Genomic DNA, 24,340 nt, shown 5'->3' with positions numbered 1-24,340 from the left:
TGTTTTGCTTATCAATATTTCTGAAGCTGGTCACCAATGGGCCAATCCTGCCATTTGGTTCACTTCCAGCATTATTGGGGCCTGATAATGTGGATGAAAGAAGAGTGCAGACAAAGGTCGATCTGAGGTCAACATCCAATTATTTTAACAATATGAACAACAATCAATAAATCTAATTATTGTTGGTCAAAGCTGTCGTTTTTGTCCTAAACACACTGCAATATCAGGTCAATTACCGAATATTTCAAACACAATATGAATTTGGGCAGTAAAACATTTTAGTATAAAAACACTAAAAAAGGAAAACCACTCTTCACACTGTCTTAACGTCATTTAAGAGCCTGACACTAACATTTCTAACTTTAAAACGGCAATGCGTGGACCCAATGTCAATGCTAGGGTTAGGGTTAGCGGTTCTAGATATTATACCAAGCGAGTCCATGCATTAAATTTAAACACAAAAAACTCACTGCTGGCCTCTTAAGTGACATTCTTAAGACAGGTTGCATTTTCCTCCATCGTAATCAATATGAAACTTGTCGAATATAGTGTGTGCCTGTGTTCTGGTAAGTCTGTCTTTTATATATGTTGTATTTCTCCACATCGTATTTTTTTTGTAGGCACACCTGCTGTCGTTCTTATTACAGTGGTGAAAACATACCCAACCCTTTGTATGTTCTCCCTTTCATCATCAACATTTATTTATATAGCGCCAGCAGATTCCATAGCGCTTTTCAATTAAGAACAAACAGTAATAAAACAATACTGGGTAATACATACATATACGTTTAGGTAAGAAGGACCTGCTCACAAGCTTGCAATCTATGGGACAATGGTTTGATACACAAGGGTAAGTGCTACATCATATTGAATATTTGTCCAGCTAGGATGCAAAGGTTACAAAGTATTTAATTAGCTGTATGCTCAGTCACACAACTATGTTGGTCAGAGGGTTGTTTTCTTGTGTTAACTGTGTAGAGGGTGGTAATAGGGTAACCTAGGGAGATTAAAAGGGTTGTAGAGGAATACTATAAACATGTCTGAAGAGGTGGGTTTTCAGAGAACGCTTGACGGTTTGAAGACTAGAGAAATGTCTTGTGGTGCGAGGGAGTGAATTCCATAAAGTAAAGGAAGTGATAAGAGTAGAAAAGAAACGCAGATCTTGGGCAGAGGTGTCGAGTTGGGAGATATTTTGAGACAAGTGAGGAAATGTATATTGGTGTAATTTTGTTGATAACCTTGTATGTTAGTAGAATTTTGTGAAAATTATCCCTTTGTTTACGTGGGTCTCCTCTAGGTGCTCCGTTTTCCTCCCAAACTCCAAAAACATACTATAATTGGTAGTAAATTGACCTTAGTGAGTGTGTGTGTGGGGGGGGGGGGGGGGGGACTGATGTGAGTGAGTTCTCTGTACAGTGCTGCAGAATTAGTGGTGCTCCATAAATCGATGATGATGATATAACAATAGAAGATTATCTTTTAGAACCAGTCAGTCCTATGAGTGTCATTAACCCAACAAGTGTCTTTTACTTGATAAAGGGATCATAAATTTTGCAGTTTGAAATTTGAATGAAAGTCTAGTGCAGCTAGCACTGCTGTGTGAATAGGCATATATTGTCATATATAAATAAGAGGTTATCTGTCATAGCGCTAAGTGTGCAAAACTCAGCTCAATCTAGTTTTAATAAGCCTCTCTCCTAGTAAATTCAGGTAAACGGAAGGTAACCTATACAAATGAGATGAAGCACACAAGTACAGCCTGGTATATAAACACAACAACACCAGTCAGGCAATACTCTGAGCATGAAAGAATCCTACTGTATATTAAGCAGGGGCGGATCTAGAAATTTTTTCTACCCCTGGCGATGTGGGGGGGGGGGGGGGGATTTAAGCCCCGCCCCCTTTCTAACTTCTAAGGCTGCCGGCGGCTGCACAGTATGCAATATATGGTTTATTGAGGTATGTAAATGGATCCAGGGGGGGGCGATCGCCTAGCAGGGGCTTGCTGCCGGCGGCTGCACAGTATGTGCAGGTCCGTTCGGCAGTGATAATGTGCTGTCCCCCCCTGCTAGGGGGGGGCGATCGCCCCGATCGCCCCCCCCCTGGATCCGCCACTGATGTTAAGGGATATTAAACCATTCACTACAAGAGGCTTACCTTTTCGTATCACTATGGGATTGGGTTTTCATTTACATACCTCAATAAACCATATATTGCAGACCTTAAAATTCATTGCAACCCTATAAACCATATATTTACTAAAACCATATATTTACTAAACATATATATCCTTTACAATTCAAAACTAGTATTCATGTCTCTATTGCCAACACTATGTCCCTTCAATTTTTGGTTAAATATTAATTTTTAACAATAAAAAAATCTGAAAAAATAATGTATGCAGATAAAAATCATGTGCATTAATTATGAAAGTGTAACATATAAAATGCCTAGAACACATTTAAGTTTGGTGTGTAGAGTTCATGAACTCCACTTGACTAGCTTGTGGACTTACATGCAACAACCAAACATGCAGGCATGTAAAATCATGAAAATAGGAAAAAATTATTAAACCAAGTTTCTGCAGTTTCTTAAAAATAATGTTAACCCCTAGAAATATAAAGCTACATTTATTCTGTGTCGTATTACATTAATAGGAGGTTTTTGTGTATGTTTGGGGACCAGGGCAGGAGTTGTGTATTTTGCCAAGCCTATTTGATAACTAAAAGGCTGTCACTCTCACTTGTCACCCTGGTGAAGGTTATTCTTAAATCTCTGGAGGGTGGAAAAGCGTGACAACAGTATGTGACGTCTCTCTACCTGCAACAGGTAACGCGTATATGTAAAAAATACGTCTAAGTCAGGAAAGAGTTACCTGTCAAGGCTTATAACCACTTTTACTTAGTGGTGTAAGGGGGATTCTATGGGGCTTGGCAGAGTTTTCACTAGAGATGGTTCTCACTAGAGAACCGAACCCACCCGAACTTAGGCTATCCGAGTACTGAGCCGAGCATATTTTTCCAATATTTGGCACTACAAGTGCTTTTGGGGTGTCCCCCATTCTTTTGCATTAATATTTCTGGCTGTCAAAAGTACTATCTGTCAGCAGTATCTAAAACAAATTGTAGCACTACAAGTGCTTTGGGCTCAGAATGGATTCAAAGCAGTCCACATATGAGCAGAATGAGCAACCAGGTTCTGTGACCAGTCCTGATGGTAGTGTTCCCAGTACGTCATCTGGGCAAGGCGATGTTAAACTACACAGTGTTTTGAAATCAGTCAAAAAAACACACCCAAAAAAAAAATGTACTGTGTTGAAGCGAAAAAGAAGTGTAACTGAGGAAAAGTTAAGTGCCGATAAAAAAAAAATTTGCCAACATGCCATTCTACACACGCAGTGGCAAAGAGAGAATGAGGCCTTCACCTTTCTCTATTAGCGGCAGATCCAAAAATGTTACCAAGCCTACAATTGGTGAACAACTACTGTTACACGTCAAATCCGAGCTGCAAGATAACAGTAAGGCATTAGAGGATAATGTTTGCTCTGAATCACAAATTACACCAATCCCTGTGGAGAGTCCATCCAACAGTGTCTAATCGTGAGTATTCTGTTAGTGTACCCATAAAGAGGGACCCTTTCAGCAGTTCTGCTGATGTGTGACTGAACAGCCCGAGTGTAGCCGGTGATATACAAATTGAGGATGCCACTTTAGAAATAGAAGAGGATGAGGGGAAGATTTGTGTAGGCGACGAGGGCGCTAATGAGGATGTTGATGATTATGATGCAGAAAGATACCAAATTGCCTTTCTCAATTTCTATTTATATTCTAGATTATATAATGGCTGAATTGTTTTCTATTTTACTCCTAGTGGAGAGGGGATCTGATACAGACAGATACCAAACTGCCTTTGTCCATTTCTTTGTATATTCGAATTTCTAGTTCTACAGTCTATGCAGGCTGCTTTTGTTCTATTTTACTACAAGTGGATGGGAGGGGGGGGCTGATGCAGACAGATACCAAACTGCCTTTGTCCATTACATTGTATATTCGAATTTCTAGTTCTACAGTCTATGCAGGCTGCTTTTTTTTCTATTTTACTTCAAGTGAATGGGGGTGGGGGGGGGGGGCTGATGCAGACAGATACCAAACTGCCTTTGTCCATTTATTTGTATATTCGAATTTCTAGTTCTACAGTCTATGCAGGCTGCTTTTTTTCTATTTCACTACAAGTGGATTGGGGTGGGGGAGGGGCTGATGCAGACAGATACCAAACTGCCTTTGACCATTTCTTTGTTCTTTGCATATTCGAATTTCTAGTTCTACAGTCTATGCAGGCTGCTTTTTTTTCTATTTTACTACAAGTGGATTGGGGGGGGGGGGCTGATGCAGACAGAAACCAAACTGCCTTTGTCCATTTCTTTAGATCTTTAACTAGAAGTGTAGGGTGTAATATACACCCAAAGACGATGGCTGCATTGCCAATAGGCTAAGATGGAGAGGGAGACATTCAGGTTTGTGTGCAGAATTAAGGCCAGGGATTAAACTGTTTTCTTCCCAATTTATTAGCTTTAGAATTACCTTACTTATCCAAGAAACAGGTGGACCACAATTTGGTTACTTTATGCCCAAAAAAAGTGATTTTCCAACAAAATAGCAAAACAAAACCAAACCAAAACCAAAACACGCAATGGCGGTTTTGCAAAACCAAAACCAAAACACGAGGGTAATCCAGATCCAAAAACAAAACCAAAACACGGGGGTCAGTGAGCATCTCTAGTTTTCACACTCCCATTTCTAGTTTTAGTTAAAAGCACCTAGACAGTAGGCTAGTTTTAAAGATTTTTTGGGAGGAGAGGGGTACTCATGCTGCTACTCTGTCCTCTGGTCATGATAATTAGCCTGGCTGAATTCTACAATGTTTGAGGGATTCATTTATGGAGCATTGATCTTGCGTGCCCAAATTGTGTAAGTATACAAAGAAAAACTTTAGTATAAATCGTACCTGTAGATACCTGTCGTAAACTATTCTATTAAGTAAAGTTAATATTTTTTGCTATAAAGTTTTAAGCTACCTCTATAGTTCGGCAAAAGGTAAACAGGATTCTAAAGAAATATTTTCCCTGCAGATACTGATGTCTTAAGGCGACCATATGTTTATATATTCTCTATAAATGTATGCATCCTATATGTATGTGAGGAGACAAAAAATTCCAATATTCTTCATTTGAGTGAGCAGCCTACTTATTGAATGTTAACTAGTTTAAAATATTAAGGAACACTTTTGAAAAAAACTAAAGATAAAAGGCCTGATTCATGTTGCATCCATATCTTGCCTGAAATTGCTCTGTGCATGTTCAGAAATGGACTTGTAATTGCATGCAATCCAAGTCTAAGCACAAATGACACTTCCAACTACCTACCATTCGAAGGGTGGAACGGAGGAGGGAAGGGCGGAAGAACGTAGACAATGTACAATAAGGGCGTGCTGAGGGTGAGCACATGCACATTCATCCGATTCAGGCTCTGAGCATCTCTGAGGCAGGGGAGGGCTGGCAATTATTAGTCAAGGGGGGGCAAGACTTGAGTCAGCAGCCTATTAGAACCATTTTAAAGGGAAAAAAATGCAAGTAGGCCATATGCCCCCAGCCCAGCCTTTCCCTGCTCTGAGGCACATGTTTTTAACCGTATCACTTGCACCAGCTACAAGTGCTGACTGATAGTGATGACTGACTCATATGCATGCCAGAACATGTGTTTGTACATAAGAGAAACTGTAAAAATGTATTTTATGTGCGTACACATTGTGAACAAGCTGATTTATGTATTTAATGTAAAGAAAAAAACTTTTTTCTGTTATTTTATCTGAAGATTATAGTATTAAGCGTTGGTAATGTATTTCATTTTTCTTCCATGCATTCTGATAGCTCTTTATAATGCAGAAACGCATCTCTGCATCCTGCAGTCTGTTCTGTCTTCCTGCATGCGGCAAGTACCATATAGCTAGAGCATACTTATGCCCATATTCAAATGGAAACGTTTCTTGAGATACACTTGTACTTGAATTCGGGCGTATTTGCAAACAACTTAAGTCCGATTTTTAAAACGCTAATTGCGTCCACATTGCGTTCCAAAATAAATTAGGCCCAAATTGTCAGACAAGTTAGTCCAGCTTAATGAGGGCCAAAAAGGTCTAGCCTTGATCTTGAGCATACTTGCCAACTTTTCTTTTTCTTTTTCCCGGAGATGCCGGCTGGGACGTGGGCGTGCAGGGGACGGGGCGGCGAAATCACATCATTTTGGCCCCGCCCCCGTGACGGAATGACGCAAATCGCGTCATTTTACAGCGGGGGCGGAGCTAAACGCCGCGATTCCGGGTGAATCGCGGCGTTTAAACTGAATTTTTCCCACGTCCTATCAGGGAGATTGCCACACTCGTCCGGGAGACTCTCGCAAAATGCGGGAGTCTCCCGGACAATCCGGGAGAGTTGGCAAGTATGATCTTGAGCATTCATTGCAATTGCTCCTCTAGTAGATGAATTGTCAAGAACAGTAAAGCAGGTCACAGCTCCATGTTCCTAAGACTGTTACATGATTAAAAATTAGCTAAGAGGGGAAGCTCACTAGTTTCCCTGTGGAATAGAATGTTGTGTTATCAAGGGCTTTGAATGGGCACATAATGCCAATTCCTCATCTACATGATACTTAATGGTTGTTGGGAAACTGGAGGCAATCATAACAATATACAATAAAGCAAAAAATCTCTGTAAAAAAGAGAGAGAACAAGTAGGTCATGGGAACTGAAGACAAGAATGTTGAGAAGGATTCTCAGAAAAAACATGTGAGTGACAGGAGGAATGGTTCACAGGTCATAAGGTATTGGGTATGTATGGTGTGCTCAGGATGAATGAGAGCTGGGACATAGAACTTTGAAAAATGAAAAAATAATGAATGAGATGTTCAGTAAGGGTGAAGAAACAATACATGAAAGAATAGGGACAGTCATGTTGGATGAAGAACAACTGGCAGGAAGAAAGGTAAAGAAAGTATTCCAATGTCCAATAATCACCCCCATGAGACACTGTTCAGACTAGCTGCTATAAACTCACTTAGGTATTTACATTTGGAGTAGGTTAAATGAAAGTCTCATACCACTTTCACATTGCCCCACCCCCCCTCAATATCCCGGATATATGAACCCGGGATATTGCCGGTTGACAGAGCTCCCACCCCGGCAAATTACCGGGTTGACCGAATTCACATTGAACCCAGGTCTTACCGGGTCTCCATGGCAACATCACAAGAAGAACTTTGATTGGCTCCTCTTGTGATGTAAGTTTTTCTTTTCTTTTTATGTTTTCAATAGGTTTCGGTGAGAACTGGGTTGAAAAACCGGGTCTCACCGTTCAGACTGGAGGCTACCTGGGACAGAACACTCTGGTCTAATTCCCAGGTCATCCGAGGAATTCCGGGGAATTAGCAGGGGACCTGTTCACACTCAGCCTCGATCCGGGTAGTCGGGGCTTGCCCCAGCAATAACCTGGGTTTTTGAGGCAGTGTAAACAGGTTATCAGTGGCTGCATGATGTGTAAAATAACATGATTAGGAAAAGCAGACTTATCAAAGATGACCCACAGAAAGGATTTTTAATGAAAATGGTAAGGGGCTGACTATTAAAGACGGGACAATGATATGTTAAAAATCAAATCAAGTGTTAGGGATTGTAATAATGACATACATTTGTTTAAAAAAAAAAGGAAAAAAAAGGAGATGGGGTTGACTGACTGAAGAACTATGTAATTTCAATTGAGTGAAGGAGTATGTGACTTTAACAAATTAATTACTCAGACATAACTGACAAGAGTGAGCATAGGACTTAGTACTCAAAATAAAAGAATGTCAAGAAGCAGATAGTTCAATGGTATAAGAATTACAGATCAGTATTGGATACTCAAATAATCAATGGGTTAATAAAATCCAATTGACAATAAGGTGCACTAATCAGAACTATGGGTTAATGAGCTATTAGTATCAAATGAAGGATTAGTCAGAGAGGTGTTAGAAACAAATTATGGATAAATCAATAGGATGTTAGAATCAAATTAGGTATAGGAATTGGGATAGAGGCATTAACGTGCCTGGAAGTCTGAACGGACTATAGAACGTAATGATGGATTTAGTCACATCAAATGACAAATTAGTTTAACAGGGTGCTCAAATTGTATAAGATTAGAATGGGGTGTTTTAGCTTGAGTTAAGACACCTAAACTAAGTGAAACAGATAAGCAGATGGAATAAAATAACGGAACAAACTAATAACGCTCACCTGAAAAAAAAAATAGTGTATATTTAATTAAGTGTGAGCTTTGCTACATTGTGTATAAAAGAAAGACTGAACGACTAAGTGAAATCAGAGGTTACTGTTAATCTCAGGGATCCATTGTTATTGTTATTTATTTATATTGCATCTTTCATATTATATAGCACTGTACAGAGAAAATGTAGTCAATCACATCAATCCCTGACCCATTGGAGCTTACAATCTAAATTTCCTACCACATAAACACACACACTAGGGTTCATTTTTTTCAGAAGTCAATTTACCTACAGGTATGCTTTGAAATTGTGGGAGTAAACTGGAGCACACAGAAGAAATCCCTGCAAACACAGGGAGAACATACAAACTCCACACAGATGGGTCATTGGTTGGAGTCAAATTCATGATTCTAGTACTGTGCAGCTGTGCTGCCTATAGTATTTCATGCCTACATGCAAGAATTAAATGGGCAGACTGATGAAGGTACTGAAGTAAAGAACCAGGAGGCGCATAGTTATAGTTCTAGACTCCGTAATGTCTATGCAACACACCGAGTGGAATGGGATGGAATATGAATAATGGCAGCACGGTGGCTAAGTGGTTAGCTCTTCTGCCTTACAGCACTGGGGTCATGAGTTCAATTCCAGACCATGGCCTTATCTGTAAGGAGTTTGTATTTTCTCCCCGTGTTTGCGTGGGTTTCCTCTGGGTGCTCTGGTTTTCTCCCACACTCCAAAAACATACTGGTAGGTTAATTGGCTGCTAACAAATTGACCCTAGTCTGTGTACCTGTCTGTCTCTGTCTGTGTGTCTGTCTGTGTGTCTGTCTATCTGTGTGTGTTAGGGGATTTAGACTGTAAACCCCAATGGGGCAGGGACTGATGTGAGTGAGTTCTCTGTACAGCGCTGCAGAATTAGTGGTACTATATAAATAAATGGTGATGCTGATGATGCTGATGATGATGATGATGAAGTCATGTGGAGGAAAGCAGGAGAGAACACAGAACATGAAAAGGGAAGGTAACATATTTTAACGGTTAAAAATGAACCTGTAAAGGGAAGTAGTAAGAACAGACAGCAAAATTAAAAGCAGAACACTCCTGAGTTTTCATATACACAAGAGATGATTTTGTTTTTATGTTTAGGTATGGATAAAGTCAAGCAATAAATTTAAGAGGCGGGGGAATTAAAAAGAATGAAATGGAAGCTTTAAACAGATTGCAAAACACAGCCAATGATATTTGACAGACACTGAACCTGCTTGATGTTAACAGACATTAAAAACAAATTATAGAGATGAAATGACTGACTTGTATGTGTCATGGATACCTACAGACCTGACCAGCACAGAGTAAACTGCATGACATTAACAGCACAGAAAATTGAGTATTGTACTCTCAAAATCTAGTTACACCCCTGCATAGAGCCCTGGGAGTAGAGGACTAATAAAGTGGGACAGTGTGGGAAGAGAAGCAGCATAGGAATGCACAGAACATTTCATTAGGGTGTACCACCAGGGAATCTAGAGAGGGATAGTCTGTGCTGACAAGCAGAAGTGCCAAATGGAAGTGCCCCCAATTCATAATATGCCCAACAGTAGTGCCCACATCATATTATACCACACAGTAGAGCCCCCAGTCCATAGTATGCCAAACAGAAGTGCACCCAATTCATATTATGCAACACAGTAGTCTCTCCAATTTATAATATGTCAAATCGATGAGCCCACAGTTCATTTTATGCAAAACAGTAGTGCCCCCGGACAGTGTATTTTCTATAGTACATGTACAATAGACAGAACTGCTCCATCCTCAGCTCCTCCGGGGTGCGTAGTGAAGGTGAGCGCATCACTGTCTTGTGAGTCACTGACTCATTCACTGACATTCTCATCTCATGCTGGTGGTGCGGTAATTTTGCTGACAAGCACAGATACAGTGTCTGACTTTAGGGTGTACCCGGGCACCCTGTGCACACACATTTGGGAAGCAGAGAAATGGAAGGGAAAAGAGCTTGGGAAGCAAAATCAGATTGTGAAAGATGTGTGGTTGCTGTTTGTTTATTATATCATATAGTCCAACTCCGTAACATTGCCCGCATCCGTCCCTTCCTCTCTCAAGATGCCACCAAAACTATCATCCATGCTCTCATCATCTCCCGCCTCGACTACTGCAACCTCCTCCTTACTGGCCTCCCCTGCTCCCACCTCTCCCCCCTATGCTCTATACTCAATGCAGCTGCGAGACTCATCTTCCTCTCACGCCACTCCTCCTCTGCCTCCCCTCTCTGTCTTGTCTTACACTGGCTCCCTTTCCCCTTCAGAATCCTTTTCAAACTCCTTACCACCACCTACAAGGCTCTCTCCCAGTCTACTGCCCCTTACATCTCTAACCTCCTCTCCATTTACACTCCCGCCCGCTCCCTGCGCTCGGCCAACGAACGCCGCCTCTCCTCCACTCTGATCACCTCTTCCCACTCCAGAATCCAAGACTTCTCCCGCGCTGCCCCCCTTCACTGGAACGACCTCCCTCGCTCCATCCGTCCCTCACCCAAGCTGTGCTCCTTCAGGCGGGCACTTAAAACTCACCTGTTCCTCAAGGCCTACCAACCATCCACTTAGCCTCTCATCTCCTCTGTTTCTCCCCTGGCCCCTTTTCTCCCCCCCTTTGCTTCACTGGCTCCCTTCTGTGCCTGATTTGTTTACCCTCCCTTAGAATGTAAGCTCGTATGAGCAGGGCCCCCCCTTCCTTTCTGTCTCCATACCTGTTCTTCCGCTCTGTCTCTACTGCATTTGCCTGCCTGGAGTTTCTGGAGAACTGGTACTTTGCGTTTATTGTTCTGTACTGTTTTACCCTGTATAGTCTACTGTTCGTACTGTGTACGGCGCTGCGGAAACCTTGTGGCGCCTTACAAATAAACGATAATAATGATAATAATAATATAGTAATGAGTAAATATATAAAAAGGTGAAAAAACAAATGGTGTTGTGGATTTGTAATTGTACCATGTCATACAAATTCTTCTAACATAAACCAGCAATGCCCAGCTTTGCTACAGGAAATTAAACATTTAGGGCCTGATTCATTAAGAATCTTAACTAAAGAAACTTCTTATTTCAGTCTCCTGGACAAAACCATGTTACAATGCAAGGGGTGCAAATTAGTATTCTGTTTTGCACATAAGTTAAATACTGACTGTTTTTTCATGTAACACACAAATACTTGATAGCTTATTTGTACACTGAAATTTAAAGTTGATATTTGTGTGCTAGATGAAAAAACAGTCAGTATTTAACTTATGTGCAAAACAGAATACTAATTTGCACCCCTTGCATAGTAACATGGTTTTGTCCAGGAGACTTAAATAAGAAACTTCTTAATTTAAGATCCTTAATGAATCAGGCCCTTAGCCAGTAATGAATCAAATTAAAACTCAATTGTTTTGACTGGAAACTAGCACAGAAAGACACTCTCTCATTCCTGCTGCCTCCTCCTCTGCAATATTGCAAAAATTCGCCCCTACCTCACCCAGGAGGTAACCATTGTCCACTTGCTCATCATTTTCCCCCTTGACTACTGTAACCTTCTCCTTATTGGCCTTCCTTTCACTTGATTCTTCCCCCTCCAACCCATCATGAACACTACGGCTAGACTAATCTTATCTCCCACTGCTTCTCATCTGTTGCATCTTCCATTGCAAATCCCTCCACTGACTTCCCGTTACCTGTCAAATCCACTTCAAGCTCCTAAGCACTACACACTGTCTCCACTGACTACATTGTCGACCTTCTATTAAGATATACCCCTATCAATCACTAAACTCTGCCTCTGACCAGCTCCTCTCCTCCTTGCTTATTTCCTCCTCCTACTTCAGGCCTCTGGCTTCTCCCGAGCTGGCCCTCACCACTGAAAATCTCAACCTCACTCTACAAGACTATCTCCCAATAATAAATTCTTCAAACACTCTCTCTCAAAACCCACCTCTTCTTGCTCACCTACCTGTCTACTGCTTCTGTTCCCCACCTCTCTCTATAACGTAAGCTCTCACAGGCAAGATCCTCTCTACCCTTTGTCTCCCGTCTGTCGGTCCAATCGGTAGGCTGCATTTACTATGTTAGCTACATATATTGTTGTATTTGTTTTATGCTAATTAGTACATAGGTATTATCTTGTTCTAGTTAATATTATTGCATTTATGCATTATTAGTGGATGCATTTGTTTTGCTGTACGGTTCTGCATAAACTGTGTCGTGTTATAAACAAACATTGATGATGATGATGATGATGATGAAAAACAGGATGGCTGAAAGAGTTAACTGGAAGAGGACAACTTTTGTGATATAGGCAATGCCCTAAATTGATGAGGTGATGGACTCATAAGTCAAATGTATGAAATGTATTTAGGTGATTGTGAATAATACTTGTAATATATCCTAATGGGAGTAACTGACAAACTCTATTTTACCTAGTGTGTGATTTATTGGATCAGTCAGTGGCCTGGATAATCAGGGGTTTGTCCTAAGATGTTTAGATATTCCAACTAGAAATTGTAAGTGTTATACAAATGCTCATGGTAGCAAGTTTCTTATGGTAAATACCAAAGGTTTTTTACTGTTGGATTCCTAAAAATACAAAAAAAAGTCATTTACAAAGCAAATATATGAGGATGCACAGCACAGTGTATATACTTTTACCCAAGTGCTCCAATATGAGCCCCTGGGGCATACGTAGGAGCAAGCACAATTACTGCTTTTAGGGAAGTATATATTTGCTGACATTTCATGCAGCAATTTGAGGGAGGAGAGTGAAAAGGTGTTACTGCATCGCTAAGCAAGGCACAGAATGTAAAAGGAAGAGCTCCATAAATCCATGTGAAGCTGTGGAAAGACATACATGAGGTAGTTAACAGATGGAGTCAGAGGAGTCAAGTTATGAATTGAATGAAGAGCAGGATGACACAAACCAATCAGGGTATGATTGAGGAAAGAGTCATTTAAAGTTCCAGAATTTCCTAGGATCACATGGCAATTAGTCTTACTAATTATAGTCTTTATCCCTAATATGAGTCACTATTAAGGTTTCATTCACACGTGCAAAAACACATGGATTTAGCCTAAATCTGTCTTTTATAAAGGCGCATGAAGTATGTCTGAGTGGGCTGATGCACATATTTTAGGCTATATACACATTTTTTAAGTCCTAAGTGCCTGAATCCTACCTTTACAAATACACATTCTAAAACATCTGCATTTACATATACATATCACAGTGCAGAAAAACACAGAAGGGTTTATGCATTATAATAGAGTATATAGGCATATTTTTTTTTAAAAAAATGCGTGTTTTATGCATATGTGAAAGTCTTAGACCTGGATGTAAACTGAACAATGATAATAAAACAAAAACAACTTATTAAAGCACTTACCCAAGTTCAAGCTGACGACATATGACTGACGCATCATGATCATCCCACTGGCTGATGCAGATGGTTCCCCAGGTACCATTCACATAGACTTCTACTACACTTCCCTCTGATTCACTTTTCTGGCTCCCCCGCAGACGCACTGACCCTGTTAATTGTTAAAAATGCATTTAGATGGTGTGCTGTAGCCACACAAAGGGATACTGCTGAGTTTAGAGAAGTATTTATTCCCTTTGTATTGAACTCTGGTCGAGGGCAAAGAAGATTTCTACCACAATTACCTTGAAGGGGAAAGCCATAAATTAGAAGGTCATGGAAAGTATTTGTAAAAGAATGTTAGCTGGATCTAAGAATGTGCTGTGATAGATCACTCTAATAATGTATGCAAGTGTAGTAGACTGATATAACAGAGATTTATGTTGACTTTTATTAGAGATTCCAGCACACAGACTGATATTTGTAAGCATTAACATATTGATTGTGGAAGATAATGTTAATCAGTCTTGAATAAAGTAACAACAACAAATAGAAAAATACATAATCAAATTAAGATACCACTAGGTTCAATTAATATTGTCTTACACAAGTTATCAAACAATTATAAACTGGATTAATTATTTATCAGGAAACTGCACATTTAGATCAATAAGTTGTGTGGAAAAATACCCTCAGATATCTGGCAACACTTCATTTGTATATTTTTTAAAACATGTTTTGATGTTAGTAGGAAATGCCTAAAGTTTTAAAACTGACATCAAAAAAATCACATGGAGTGTAGTGTGGTTTATTGATTAAGTTGTCTTTTATAAGAAGAGATTGTACTGTAGAGATAAGATGTTCTTTAATATCAATAGCTATAGCAAATGCATTAATGTTGCAGATCAATCTATGTTTTCATTTTTACAATATTTCAATCTTATAGCTGCAGGCACCCTTTTAACTTTATCATTTCATGTGTTGTTTAGTCAAGTTATATGTAAGCGCTTTTTTACCCAGGGCTAAGTATTTCTTCATTTTAAAAGTCTGTTATTATTCATTTTCAAACAGCCTACCTCCCACAATGACAAGTGTAGGTCTAGAACAAGTATGTAAAAACTGTGGAGAGGGAAAGAATGACAGGGCATGGGACAGTCAATCCGCTACACTACACTACAGACCAGAACTATGGTCAGTGTTGTATATCAGCCACTGGGACTGGAGTTTGCTTTTTATTCTAACCACCAGATCAGGTTTCAGGTCTGTTTTCTATACTAGCCACTAGGATTGTCTCTGCTTTCTACAGTAGCCATGAGGAATGGCCTTCTATACTAGTAAGCAGGATTAAGTTCTACCTTCTTCAATAGCCACCAGGGTAGGGCTGAGGTTGGATTTTTACAATAGGCAGCAGGACAGATATCTACTTTGTATACTAGCCACCAGGATGGAGATGTTCTTTGCGCATTAGCACAGTACAGTGATGTGCCTTTAATATTAGCCATTTGAATTGATGCCAATTGAGTTGGCATTACTAATCAAGAGGGCAGAAAAAATTGAGCCAGTGGATGTCGCAAAAATCCAAAGGTGAGTCTGGCTTAGAGTCTATAATATTTAATTTTGGGCTGGAATTATCCTTTAAGATACTTTTGGTGATTCTATTATTCAAGTTTCATGCAATTAGTGATATCCACGTGTGACTGATCCCTTCCCTTCAAATTTAATTTTAAAAAATGCTAATGTTAAAATATAAACACAATTAAAAAAATATATATTAAAAAATATGTGTGTATTTCTATGCTTATGCGTGTTCCAGTGTGTATGTCTTTCTACATGTTTGTGTGTCAATGTACTACTTCTGTATTTTCTGTCTATGATGGTTTTTTTTCTTATACTAAAATAATCATATTCCTTATGATTCAGTGTGAATCATAATGAATGTGAGATACTCCAGAGTTCCTTGACTTGTATATTATATGGCTTTGGAACTTCTCATTAACTTCTAATATTCTTATCATTTGTAGTAGTGAGTACATTGTCCTTTTTTATTTAAGTAGCAAATATATTAACTCAACCAGAAAATCAATCATTATTTGTACCAAGCCAGCTGTATTGCAGATTAAGATCTGTAGCCGTTATGCTTGGTATGTCAAACTTAGCACTTCATGAAACACATGAATGACTTTGAGAACCTATAAATGCACAAACATTCAATCTAAATATCTTCTTGCACTTCTACTAGGCTCTAGACGCCTTATAGGTCCCAAAATGAAATAAAATAAAACAAACAAAACAGATGGGTAAGGACAATATATTTGTCTAAGATTTACTGGCATGTCATTTGAAATGAAAAATAAAAATAAAGCCCTGAGAATCTAAAATCATTTGTTCAATTGAATGTCTTACAATGTCTAGAATCAAGTTCCAGGGCAAGCACAAGATTTTGATTAGGTGGATTATATCTTTGGCAATTACTAATATATGCTATGTATATATAGTCTTAAGAACTACATACAGTATATACAAACATCAGTCTCATTTAGAGGTAGGTGTACATGTGCTCAGAACGTGCACAGGAAATTGACACACATACAAAAAAAGCATATTTACGCCCATTCGTTCACTTGTAGCATCTTAAGATGTGTCCTAAACAGTAGCATTTGCACCAGGCTATAGTCATATGTGTATACTTAAACTCAATGATCGTATAGAGAAAGCACAGAGATGTGGCTTAAAGTGTTAGTAGAAAATGCTACAAAGTTGCATCACATTTCCCTCAACTCATTCAGGAATTAGGCCTGGTGGGGCATTTTAGGCATTATGCCTGTCATCGGGTAGGATGGTAGCCTCTGTGACTAAGAGACCATGCCCAGTCTGATACTCCTTTTTCCTACCCTTATCCCTAGTGGCCGTTTTGCAAGTGATCCCCTAGAGACCTATCAGTACACCATGTATTGTGTCCAAGGATCCATTAGTCAGGCCGCCATTAAATGTAGGCTTTTGGTATTTCTTTTGTGCTGTCTTTTTCTCTTTTGATTGGCTGTTTGGATTTGTGGGTATCTTAGAAACGGTAATACACTACACCTGATGTTAGAAGTTAATGTTGTGCAGCATACCGGTGTTGTTAGGACCAGGGTTTTGTAGTTGTTGTTATAGTTAGCACTAGAGTGGGTAGTACATATAGTATTGAAGACAACCTTGTGGGAGGGTTGTTTTGTTTAGCCCCTTTTACAAGACGCCATTGCTGAGAGTCTCAGATGATCATCAAGAGGAGACAGTGACTATACAGTCATAGCCAAAAGTTTTGAGAGTGAAACAAGTATTGGTTTCACAAAATGTGCTGCTTCAGTGTTTTTAGACCTTTCTGTCAGATGTTGCTATGGTACACTTAAGTAAAATTACAGGCATTTCATAAGTGTCAATTTTTTTTATTGATAATTACATTAAGTTTGTGCAAAGAGTCAATATTTGCAGTGGTAAACCTTCTTTTTGAAGACCGCTGTAATTCGCCCTGGCATGCTGTCAATCAACTTCCGGGCCACATACTGACTGATGACCACCCATTCTTGCCTAATCAAGGCTTGGAGTTTGTCAGAAGTTCTGGGTTTTTGTTTGTCCACCTGCCTCTTGAGGATTGACCACAAGTTCTCAATGGGATTAAGGTCTGGCCATGGAGCCAAAATTTCAATGTTTTGATCCCCGAGCCACTTAGTTATCACTTTTGCCTTATGGCAAGGTGCTCCATCATGCTGGAAAAGGCATTGTTCGCCACCAAACTGTTCTTCAATGATTGGAAGAAGTTGCTCTTGGAGGATGTTTTGGTACCATTCTTTATTCATGGCTGTGTTCAAAACTGTAAGTGAGCCACTCCTTTGGCTGAGAAGCATCCCGAAACATGAATGGGCTCATGTGTGGGGTTGCTTTATTGTTGTCATGACACAGGACTGATGGCAGTGCTCACATAATCTTCTCTGGACAAGTGTTTTTCCAGATGCCCCAAACAATCTGAAAGGGGATTCAGAGAAAATTACTTTACCCCAGTCCTCAGCAGACAAAACCCTGTACTTTTGCAGTATATCAGTCTGTCCCTGATAGTTTTCTTGGAGAGAAGTGGCTTCTTGGCTGACCTTCTTGACACCAGGCCATCCTCCACACTCACATCTGCCTGCTTGCATTCCTGAGCAAGCTCTGCATTGGTGGTGCCCCGATCCCGCACCTGAATCAACTTTAGGAGACGGTTCTTGCGCGCGCTGGACGTTCTTTGGCGCCCTGAATTCTTCTTCACAACTATTGCACCTCTCTCCTTGAAGTTCTTAATGATCCGATAAATGGTTGGTTTAGCTGCAATCTTACTAGCAGCAATATCTTTGCCTGTGAAGCCCTTTTTGTGCAAAGCAATGATGACTGCACATGTTTCCTTGCAGGAAACCATGGTGAACAGAGGAAGAACAATGATTTCAAGCACCACCCTCCTTTTAAAGCTTCCAATCTGTTATTTTAACTCAATCAGCATGACAGAATGATCTCCAGCCTTGTCCTCGTCAACACTCTCATCTGTGTTAATGAGAGAATCACTGCCCTGATGTCAGCTGGTCCTTTTGTGTCAGGGCTGAAATGCAGTGGAAATGTTGTTTTTGGGATAAAGTTCATTGTCATGGCAAAGAGGGACTTTGAAATTAATTGCAATTCATCTGACCACTCTTCATGACATTCTGGAGTATATGCAAATTGCCATCATAAAAACTGATGCAGCAGACTTTGTGAAAAATAATATTTCTGTCATTCTTAAAACTTTGGCCTTGACTGTACAGTGAGTGTTCCCTGATAGGAGTCTTTCTTCTTCCTTGTCACGAAAGTCTGCAGCCCCCTGCTCAGGCCTGGACCAAATTAGAAGTGCCAGAAATAGGACTGGATTGCAGTTTTTCTACTCCTGTCAATCACCTCGGACACTCCCTCTTTGTTACCACGCTGTACTTTCCTTGAATAAGTGTCATTGCCTTTCTCCTAGACCAAAGCCTCGCATGAAGAACTATGCTGAAGGCCTATGTGAATGATAGGTGGACCATTCATGATCAGGTAAGTACTCTGTGTTCACCCGTCATTTTCCCCACAGGCACTACAGCAGCACTTTTTTTAATTTATCAAGGGCTTAAAGCAAGAGAAGTGAGAGATTTTTCCTTCCATAACCTGCTTAACGCTGGTCACTGCATTATGCTTTTCACTGCTATCTTTAAAAACAAACACTATCTTAAGATGGTATTAGCTTATCTTTTTAATGAAGTCCAAAGGACTCCATCATCACTGCAGAAGTCGCTCCTCATCCATCGCTGGGTGTCACCGACCTTATCCGTGCATGTATAATAGCCAAATAAGGGCCAGAGCCTCCATTCACTGGCAGCTTGAATTACATGAGTTACCGTGAATTACAAGAATAATATTCCTTGGATTACAAACAAGTACTAATAAATAACATTTCAATTGGATTCAAATTTTAGATAATTTCCCATTGTATTAAAAATAAAGAAAATCAAATTAGACTACAAATAAAGAATATATAATATCTAACTAAATTGGTGAATGGGGGTTTAGGGTTTTTCATTTCACTAAAAGTTGATTTAAAAATTGTGTGTGTTTTATTTACATGATTTTATTATTTTAGTACAATGTTAGTACAATCGAATGGGGTGTTTGGTCCTGCCACTACAGAGGTCTCAATATTCCTCATAACCCTGCTCAAGTGCTTTTCAGCACTGTGTTTTCTTGTGAGTACCCTTCCATAGAGTTTCCAACACCGATGCTCTGTTATGCTACCTCTCAGTTTTATCACTAAATCAGGACAGTTGGAAGGTACACTATATCTACTACACAAAATGTACATTGTTATCATCATCCTATCACTAATGTACTCTCTCACTGCAAAATTCCAAACTAGAAATGCTCAGGCTCAGTTCCCCGAGGACCAAACACACCCGAACTTAGGAGAGCCAAGAACCGAGCCGAGTTGGCTCGGTACTTTCGCGCACCCTCGGAATTGAAAACAAGAAAAAACGTCATTGTTACGCTGTCGGATCTCACAAGTTTTGAATTTTATAAGTACCACCCTCCACGGTGATCCAGCACCATTTCACAGAGGGACACAGAAGGGGTAGCACAGTTCTTGGCAGTCTCTAGAGCAGTTGGGCAGCATCATAGGTAGAAAAGAAAGAGATGGGGTAGCAGTGTTCTTCAAAGTCTCCAGTAACATTCAGGAGGGCTCTATTGCTCCATTGCTAATTGTCATTGCTGAAACATAATAGGTCTTGCAGGCTTAGTCTTCTAAATCTGCAGTCACATTGTACGGTGTTATATAGGTAACACACAAAGAGGAGAGCTAAATTGCTAATTGTCATTGCTGAAATTGAAATACTAGGCCTGGCAGGCTTGGTCTTCTGAATTTGCAGTCAAGTTGAATGGTGTTATATAGGTTACACACAAAGAGGAGAGCCCCATTGCTCCTTTGCTAATTGTCATTGCTGGAATAGAAATACTTGGGCTGACAGGCTTGGTCTTCTGAATTTGCAAATTGTACAGTGTTATTAAAATGGATTCACAGCAGTACACAGAAGAGCAGGAGCACGAAGCAGCTGCTGGCACCAGTCATGATGATAGTAATCCCTCTACGTCATTTGGTAAAGCCTATAATAAAGTGCATAGTATTTGTAAGTCAGGGAAACAAAAATGTAAAAAAACAAATTCCACCTTGGTCAAGAAAAAAAGCCTGTAATCCAAGCAAAGTTATCTGCAGAAAAATATAAAATTGCCAACATGCCATTCTACATACACAGTGGCAAGGAAAGAATGAGGCCTTCACCTTTCTCTATGAGTGCTAGTTCTGCAACTGTCACTGAGGCATCTTCTTGCAAGGTCAGTTGTGACCAAGCAAGACTTTTCATTCGGACTCTAAAAGTGATTTCCAAATACTTTTACGTGTAAAAATCAAGCTGGAAGAAAACAGTAAGGCATTAGAGGAAAATGTATGTTCAGATTCAAAAATGACACAAATCCCTGAGGAAAGTCTATCCACGAGTGCTACGTGTAATCCTGACCATTCTGATAGTGTACCCATAAAGAAGGCCCTTTCAGCATTTCTGCAGATGTGTGCATGAACAGCCCAAGTGTAGCCGGTGATACACAAATTGAGGATGCCACTTTGGAATTGCAACAGGATGAGGGGGATATCTGTGTTGCCGACGAGGGCGCTAATGAGGATGTTGATGAGGATGATGTTGTTTGTGTAAGTCCTGCACCGGTGTAAGCAGTTCTTCTACGTGATAAGAAAAAGGCCATTGTCATGCCTGGATATAATCCCAAAAAATCTACCTCTTACGTGTGGAATTATTTTTACCCAAATCCTGACAAAATTTGTGTAGCTACTTGTATCGTATGTAAAGTCACAGTCAGTAGAGGTAGCGACCTTAACTATCTAGGAACCTCATCCATGTTATGACATTTGGGAAAATTGGAAACTTATGCTAAAAAAATAACAACAAGCAGTCATCATCAGCTAGGTCCCTTCTGTCAGTTAGATCCCGACACCTGCAATCTACACTCAACACCATCCTCATCAATATCCCCAGTAGCGATCGGAGTTAGTCCTGCATCCAAGGCTAGATGACTCCTCCACTATCCTGGATTCCTCAGAAGAATTCTTGAACGTTAGCCTCACTACTGCTGCTGCTGCTGGGGGTGAATCTTCATCCCATAAGCAGACCAAGAAGAACACTACTAGTAGTTTACAACAATTGACTACTAAACAATCCTTTGCAAGAGGAAGCAAGTATGAAAGCTGTCACCCAGTCACAAAGCAGATCACAGACGCCATGGCGACTATGCTAGTATTAGATCTGTGTCCAATATCCACTATTAATGCAGCTGCTTTTAGACAGTTACTTAAGGTCTTGTGTCCCCGTTACCAAATTCCATCACCACACCATTTCACAAGAAAAGCTATTCCTCACCTCTACCAGAAGGCTCGTAAAAATTTAATTATTGGGCTATAAAATGCCATTCTACCCACTGTACACTTAACCACAGATATGTGAACAAGCGGAACTGGGCAAACTAAAGATTATATGACTGACAGTCCACTGGTTTGGTGATTCAACTTTACCAGCAGGGACAGCAGCAGCATGTACCCAAGTACGTCACATTTGTCAGAGGCAGGCTACTCTGTGTATCAACGGCTTCACTAAGAGGCATACAGCTGACAATATGTTACAAAAACTAAGAGATGTCATTGCAACATGGCTTATCCCGCTTGGAATCTCCTCAGGATATGTCATTTCTGATAATGCCACCAATATTGTGAGAACATTACAGCTGGGTGAATTCCATCACATACCCTGTTTTGCTCACACAATAAACTTGGTGGCGCAGAGCTTTTTAAAAAATGACAGGGATGTGCAGGAGATGCTGTCTGTGGCCCGTAAAATATCTGGACATTTCCAGCATTCGGCAACAGCATGAAGGAGATTGCAGCAGCTACAAGAGCAAATTAATTTGCCCTGCCACCAACTGAAGAAAGAAGTGGTGACAAGGTGGAATTCCACCCTGTATATGCATCTACGAATGGAGGAGCAGCGAAAGCCATCCACGCTTACTCCACAAGCCATGACATTGGGAAAGGAGGGGGGATGTATTTTAATCAAGCGCAGTGGAGAATACTTTTCGTGTTGTGCAAGGTGCTGAAACCAATTGAAGTAGTCACCTGTGAAGTGAGTTCAGACACTGCTAGCTTGAGTCAAGTGATTCCCTTAATTAGACTTTTGGAAAAGCAGCTTGAGAAACTGAAGGAGGAGATTAAACAAAGCAATATGCTAAGTATGTCGGACTTGTAGATCAAGTACTTTATTCGCTTCGCCAGGATCCAAGAATTATCAAAATCTTGAAATCAGATCACTACATTTTGTTGACTGTGCTTGAACCTCGGTTTAAGAGCTATGTCTTCTCTTTGTTTCCAACTGACCCAGATCTAAAGAGATGCAAGGAGCTCCTGGTGAGCCAGATGACAGCTCAAGTGTCACGTGCCAGGACAGCGTCTCCTCCTTCAGTTTCTCACTCAACTGCTGCTAGGAAAAAACTTAGCTTTCCCAAGAGACCCAGGGATGATGCAGATGACACAGCACAACATTCTGACATCTGGTCTGGTCTAAAAGAATTGACCAAAATACGTAACACTGCTGCCGTAACTCCACCTGATCCTACTATCAACATCCAAGGATGATGGAGGATTATTTACACGACAGCATAGAAATAGACACGTCAGGCAGTCCCTTTATATACTAGGAGGAAAAAAAGGGAATTTGGAGACCTGTGTACCAATTCGCTTTGCACTGCCTAAGCTGCCCACCTTCCAGTGTGTACTCGGAAAGAGTTTTCAGCACAGCCGGGAACCTTGTCAGTGATCGGCGTAGGAGGCTACTTCTCAAAATGTGGAAAAGATGATGTTCATAAAAATGAACTTCAAGTTACACGTGGAAGGCCTTTCCTGCCAATTACATCAAAATACTGAGACTTCTATAATGGTGGATTCCAGCGGTGATGCATTAATAATGTGTGAGCATGATGTACAAACTGAAGAGGGTGAGGATGAGGATGATGACAACATCTTGCCACATTAGAGTTCATTAACAGCACTGTTTCCTAAGGTGCCTTAAGCCCATTGTTAGCTTGTTTTTTGGGGGTCCAAACAAACCAAGCACATCAGCCTCAAAAGTGGCACTCCTTGTCACTGAAGTGCTTGGTTTGTTAAAGTGTGCATGTCCTTTTTTAAGATCCAACATAAGGGTGGGTGGGAAGGCCCAAGGACAATTCCATCTTGCACCACTTTTCCTTTCAGCTACCGCTGTGTGCCAATGTTAACGACATGTGCTTAGCAGAAATCTTAGACACCCATTGATGATGCAGATGACTCAGCACAATATTTTGACATCTGGTCTTGTCTACTGTAAAATAATTGACCAGAATTAGTGACAGCTCTGCTGTAATTCCATCTGATCCTACTATCAACTATCAACATCCAAAGAATGGTGGTGGATTATTTTTATTTCTTTTTGAACAGTATAAAGACAACAGTTTTATTAACAAAGAACAATGTTGCTTGCAGAAGAAATGTAAGCATGGATGTTTAAATATATATATATATATATATATATATATATATATATATATATATATATATAATAATAATAATAATAATAATATATGTATGTATATGCATTACCTTCCACTTTTCTGCTGTTTCATCAAGTGTTTGTAATCTGCACATCAAAGATACCTAACTATATTATAATTTTGTGGGACTTGGAGCTGATTCGAAGCTCAGTGATGAACTTGCTTTTTTACAATGGCTCTTTTTAGTGCATTGTCTGGCACCCTGGATTGGTTGGGTCTGATAAAAGCATGCATCCCAGGGGGGTCAGCGCTCGTCGCCATGTAATAGCTGTAGAATTACCACAGTTATCCAAGAAATGGGTGGAGCGATCAAATGAACCATAACTGATTTCATGATCCAAGGACAATTCCATTTTGCACCACTTTTCATTTCTGCTACTGCTGTGTGCCAATGTGTCCTAGATGTGCTAGGAACTGCCGT

The 24,340-nt window shown here is 40.2% G+C and overlaps 1 protein-coding gene and 1 long non-coding RNA gene across 2 annotated transcripts in view; one reads left to right on the top strand and one right to left on the bottom strand.

Moving 5' to 3' along the window:
• Positions 1 to 24,340, top strand: part of LOC142142024 (uncharacterized) — a 226,312-nt gene that overhangs the window by 116,374 nt on the left and 85,598 nt on the right. The gene's annotated exons all lie outside the window — the stretch shown is intronic.
• The window catches only part of PRSS12 (serine protease 12), a 182,884-nt gene that overhangs the window by 124,065 nt on the left and 34,479 nt on the right, over positions 1 to 24,340 (bottom strand). The window contains exon 3 of the mRNA XM_075200339.1: positions 13,738 to 13,882. Within this exon, the coding sequence (XP_075056440.1) occupies positions 13,738 to 13,882 (145 nt within the window). The remainder of the gene's footprint in view (positions 1 to 13,737; positions 13,883 to 24,340) is intronic.

Source organism: Mixophyes fleayi, chromosome 1, assembly GCF_038048845.1.
Source record: "Mixophyes fleayi isolate aMixFle1 chromosome 1, aMixFle1.hap1, whole genome shotgun sequence".
Taxonomy (NCBI): Eukaryota; Metazoa; Chordata; class Amphibia; order Anura; family Limnodynastidae; genus Mixophyes; species Mixophyes fleayi.
This window is presented reverse-complemented; position numbering and strand designations above follow the sequence as displayed.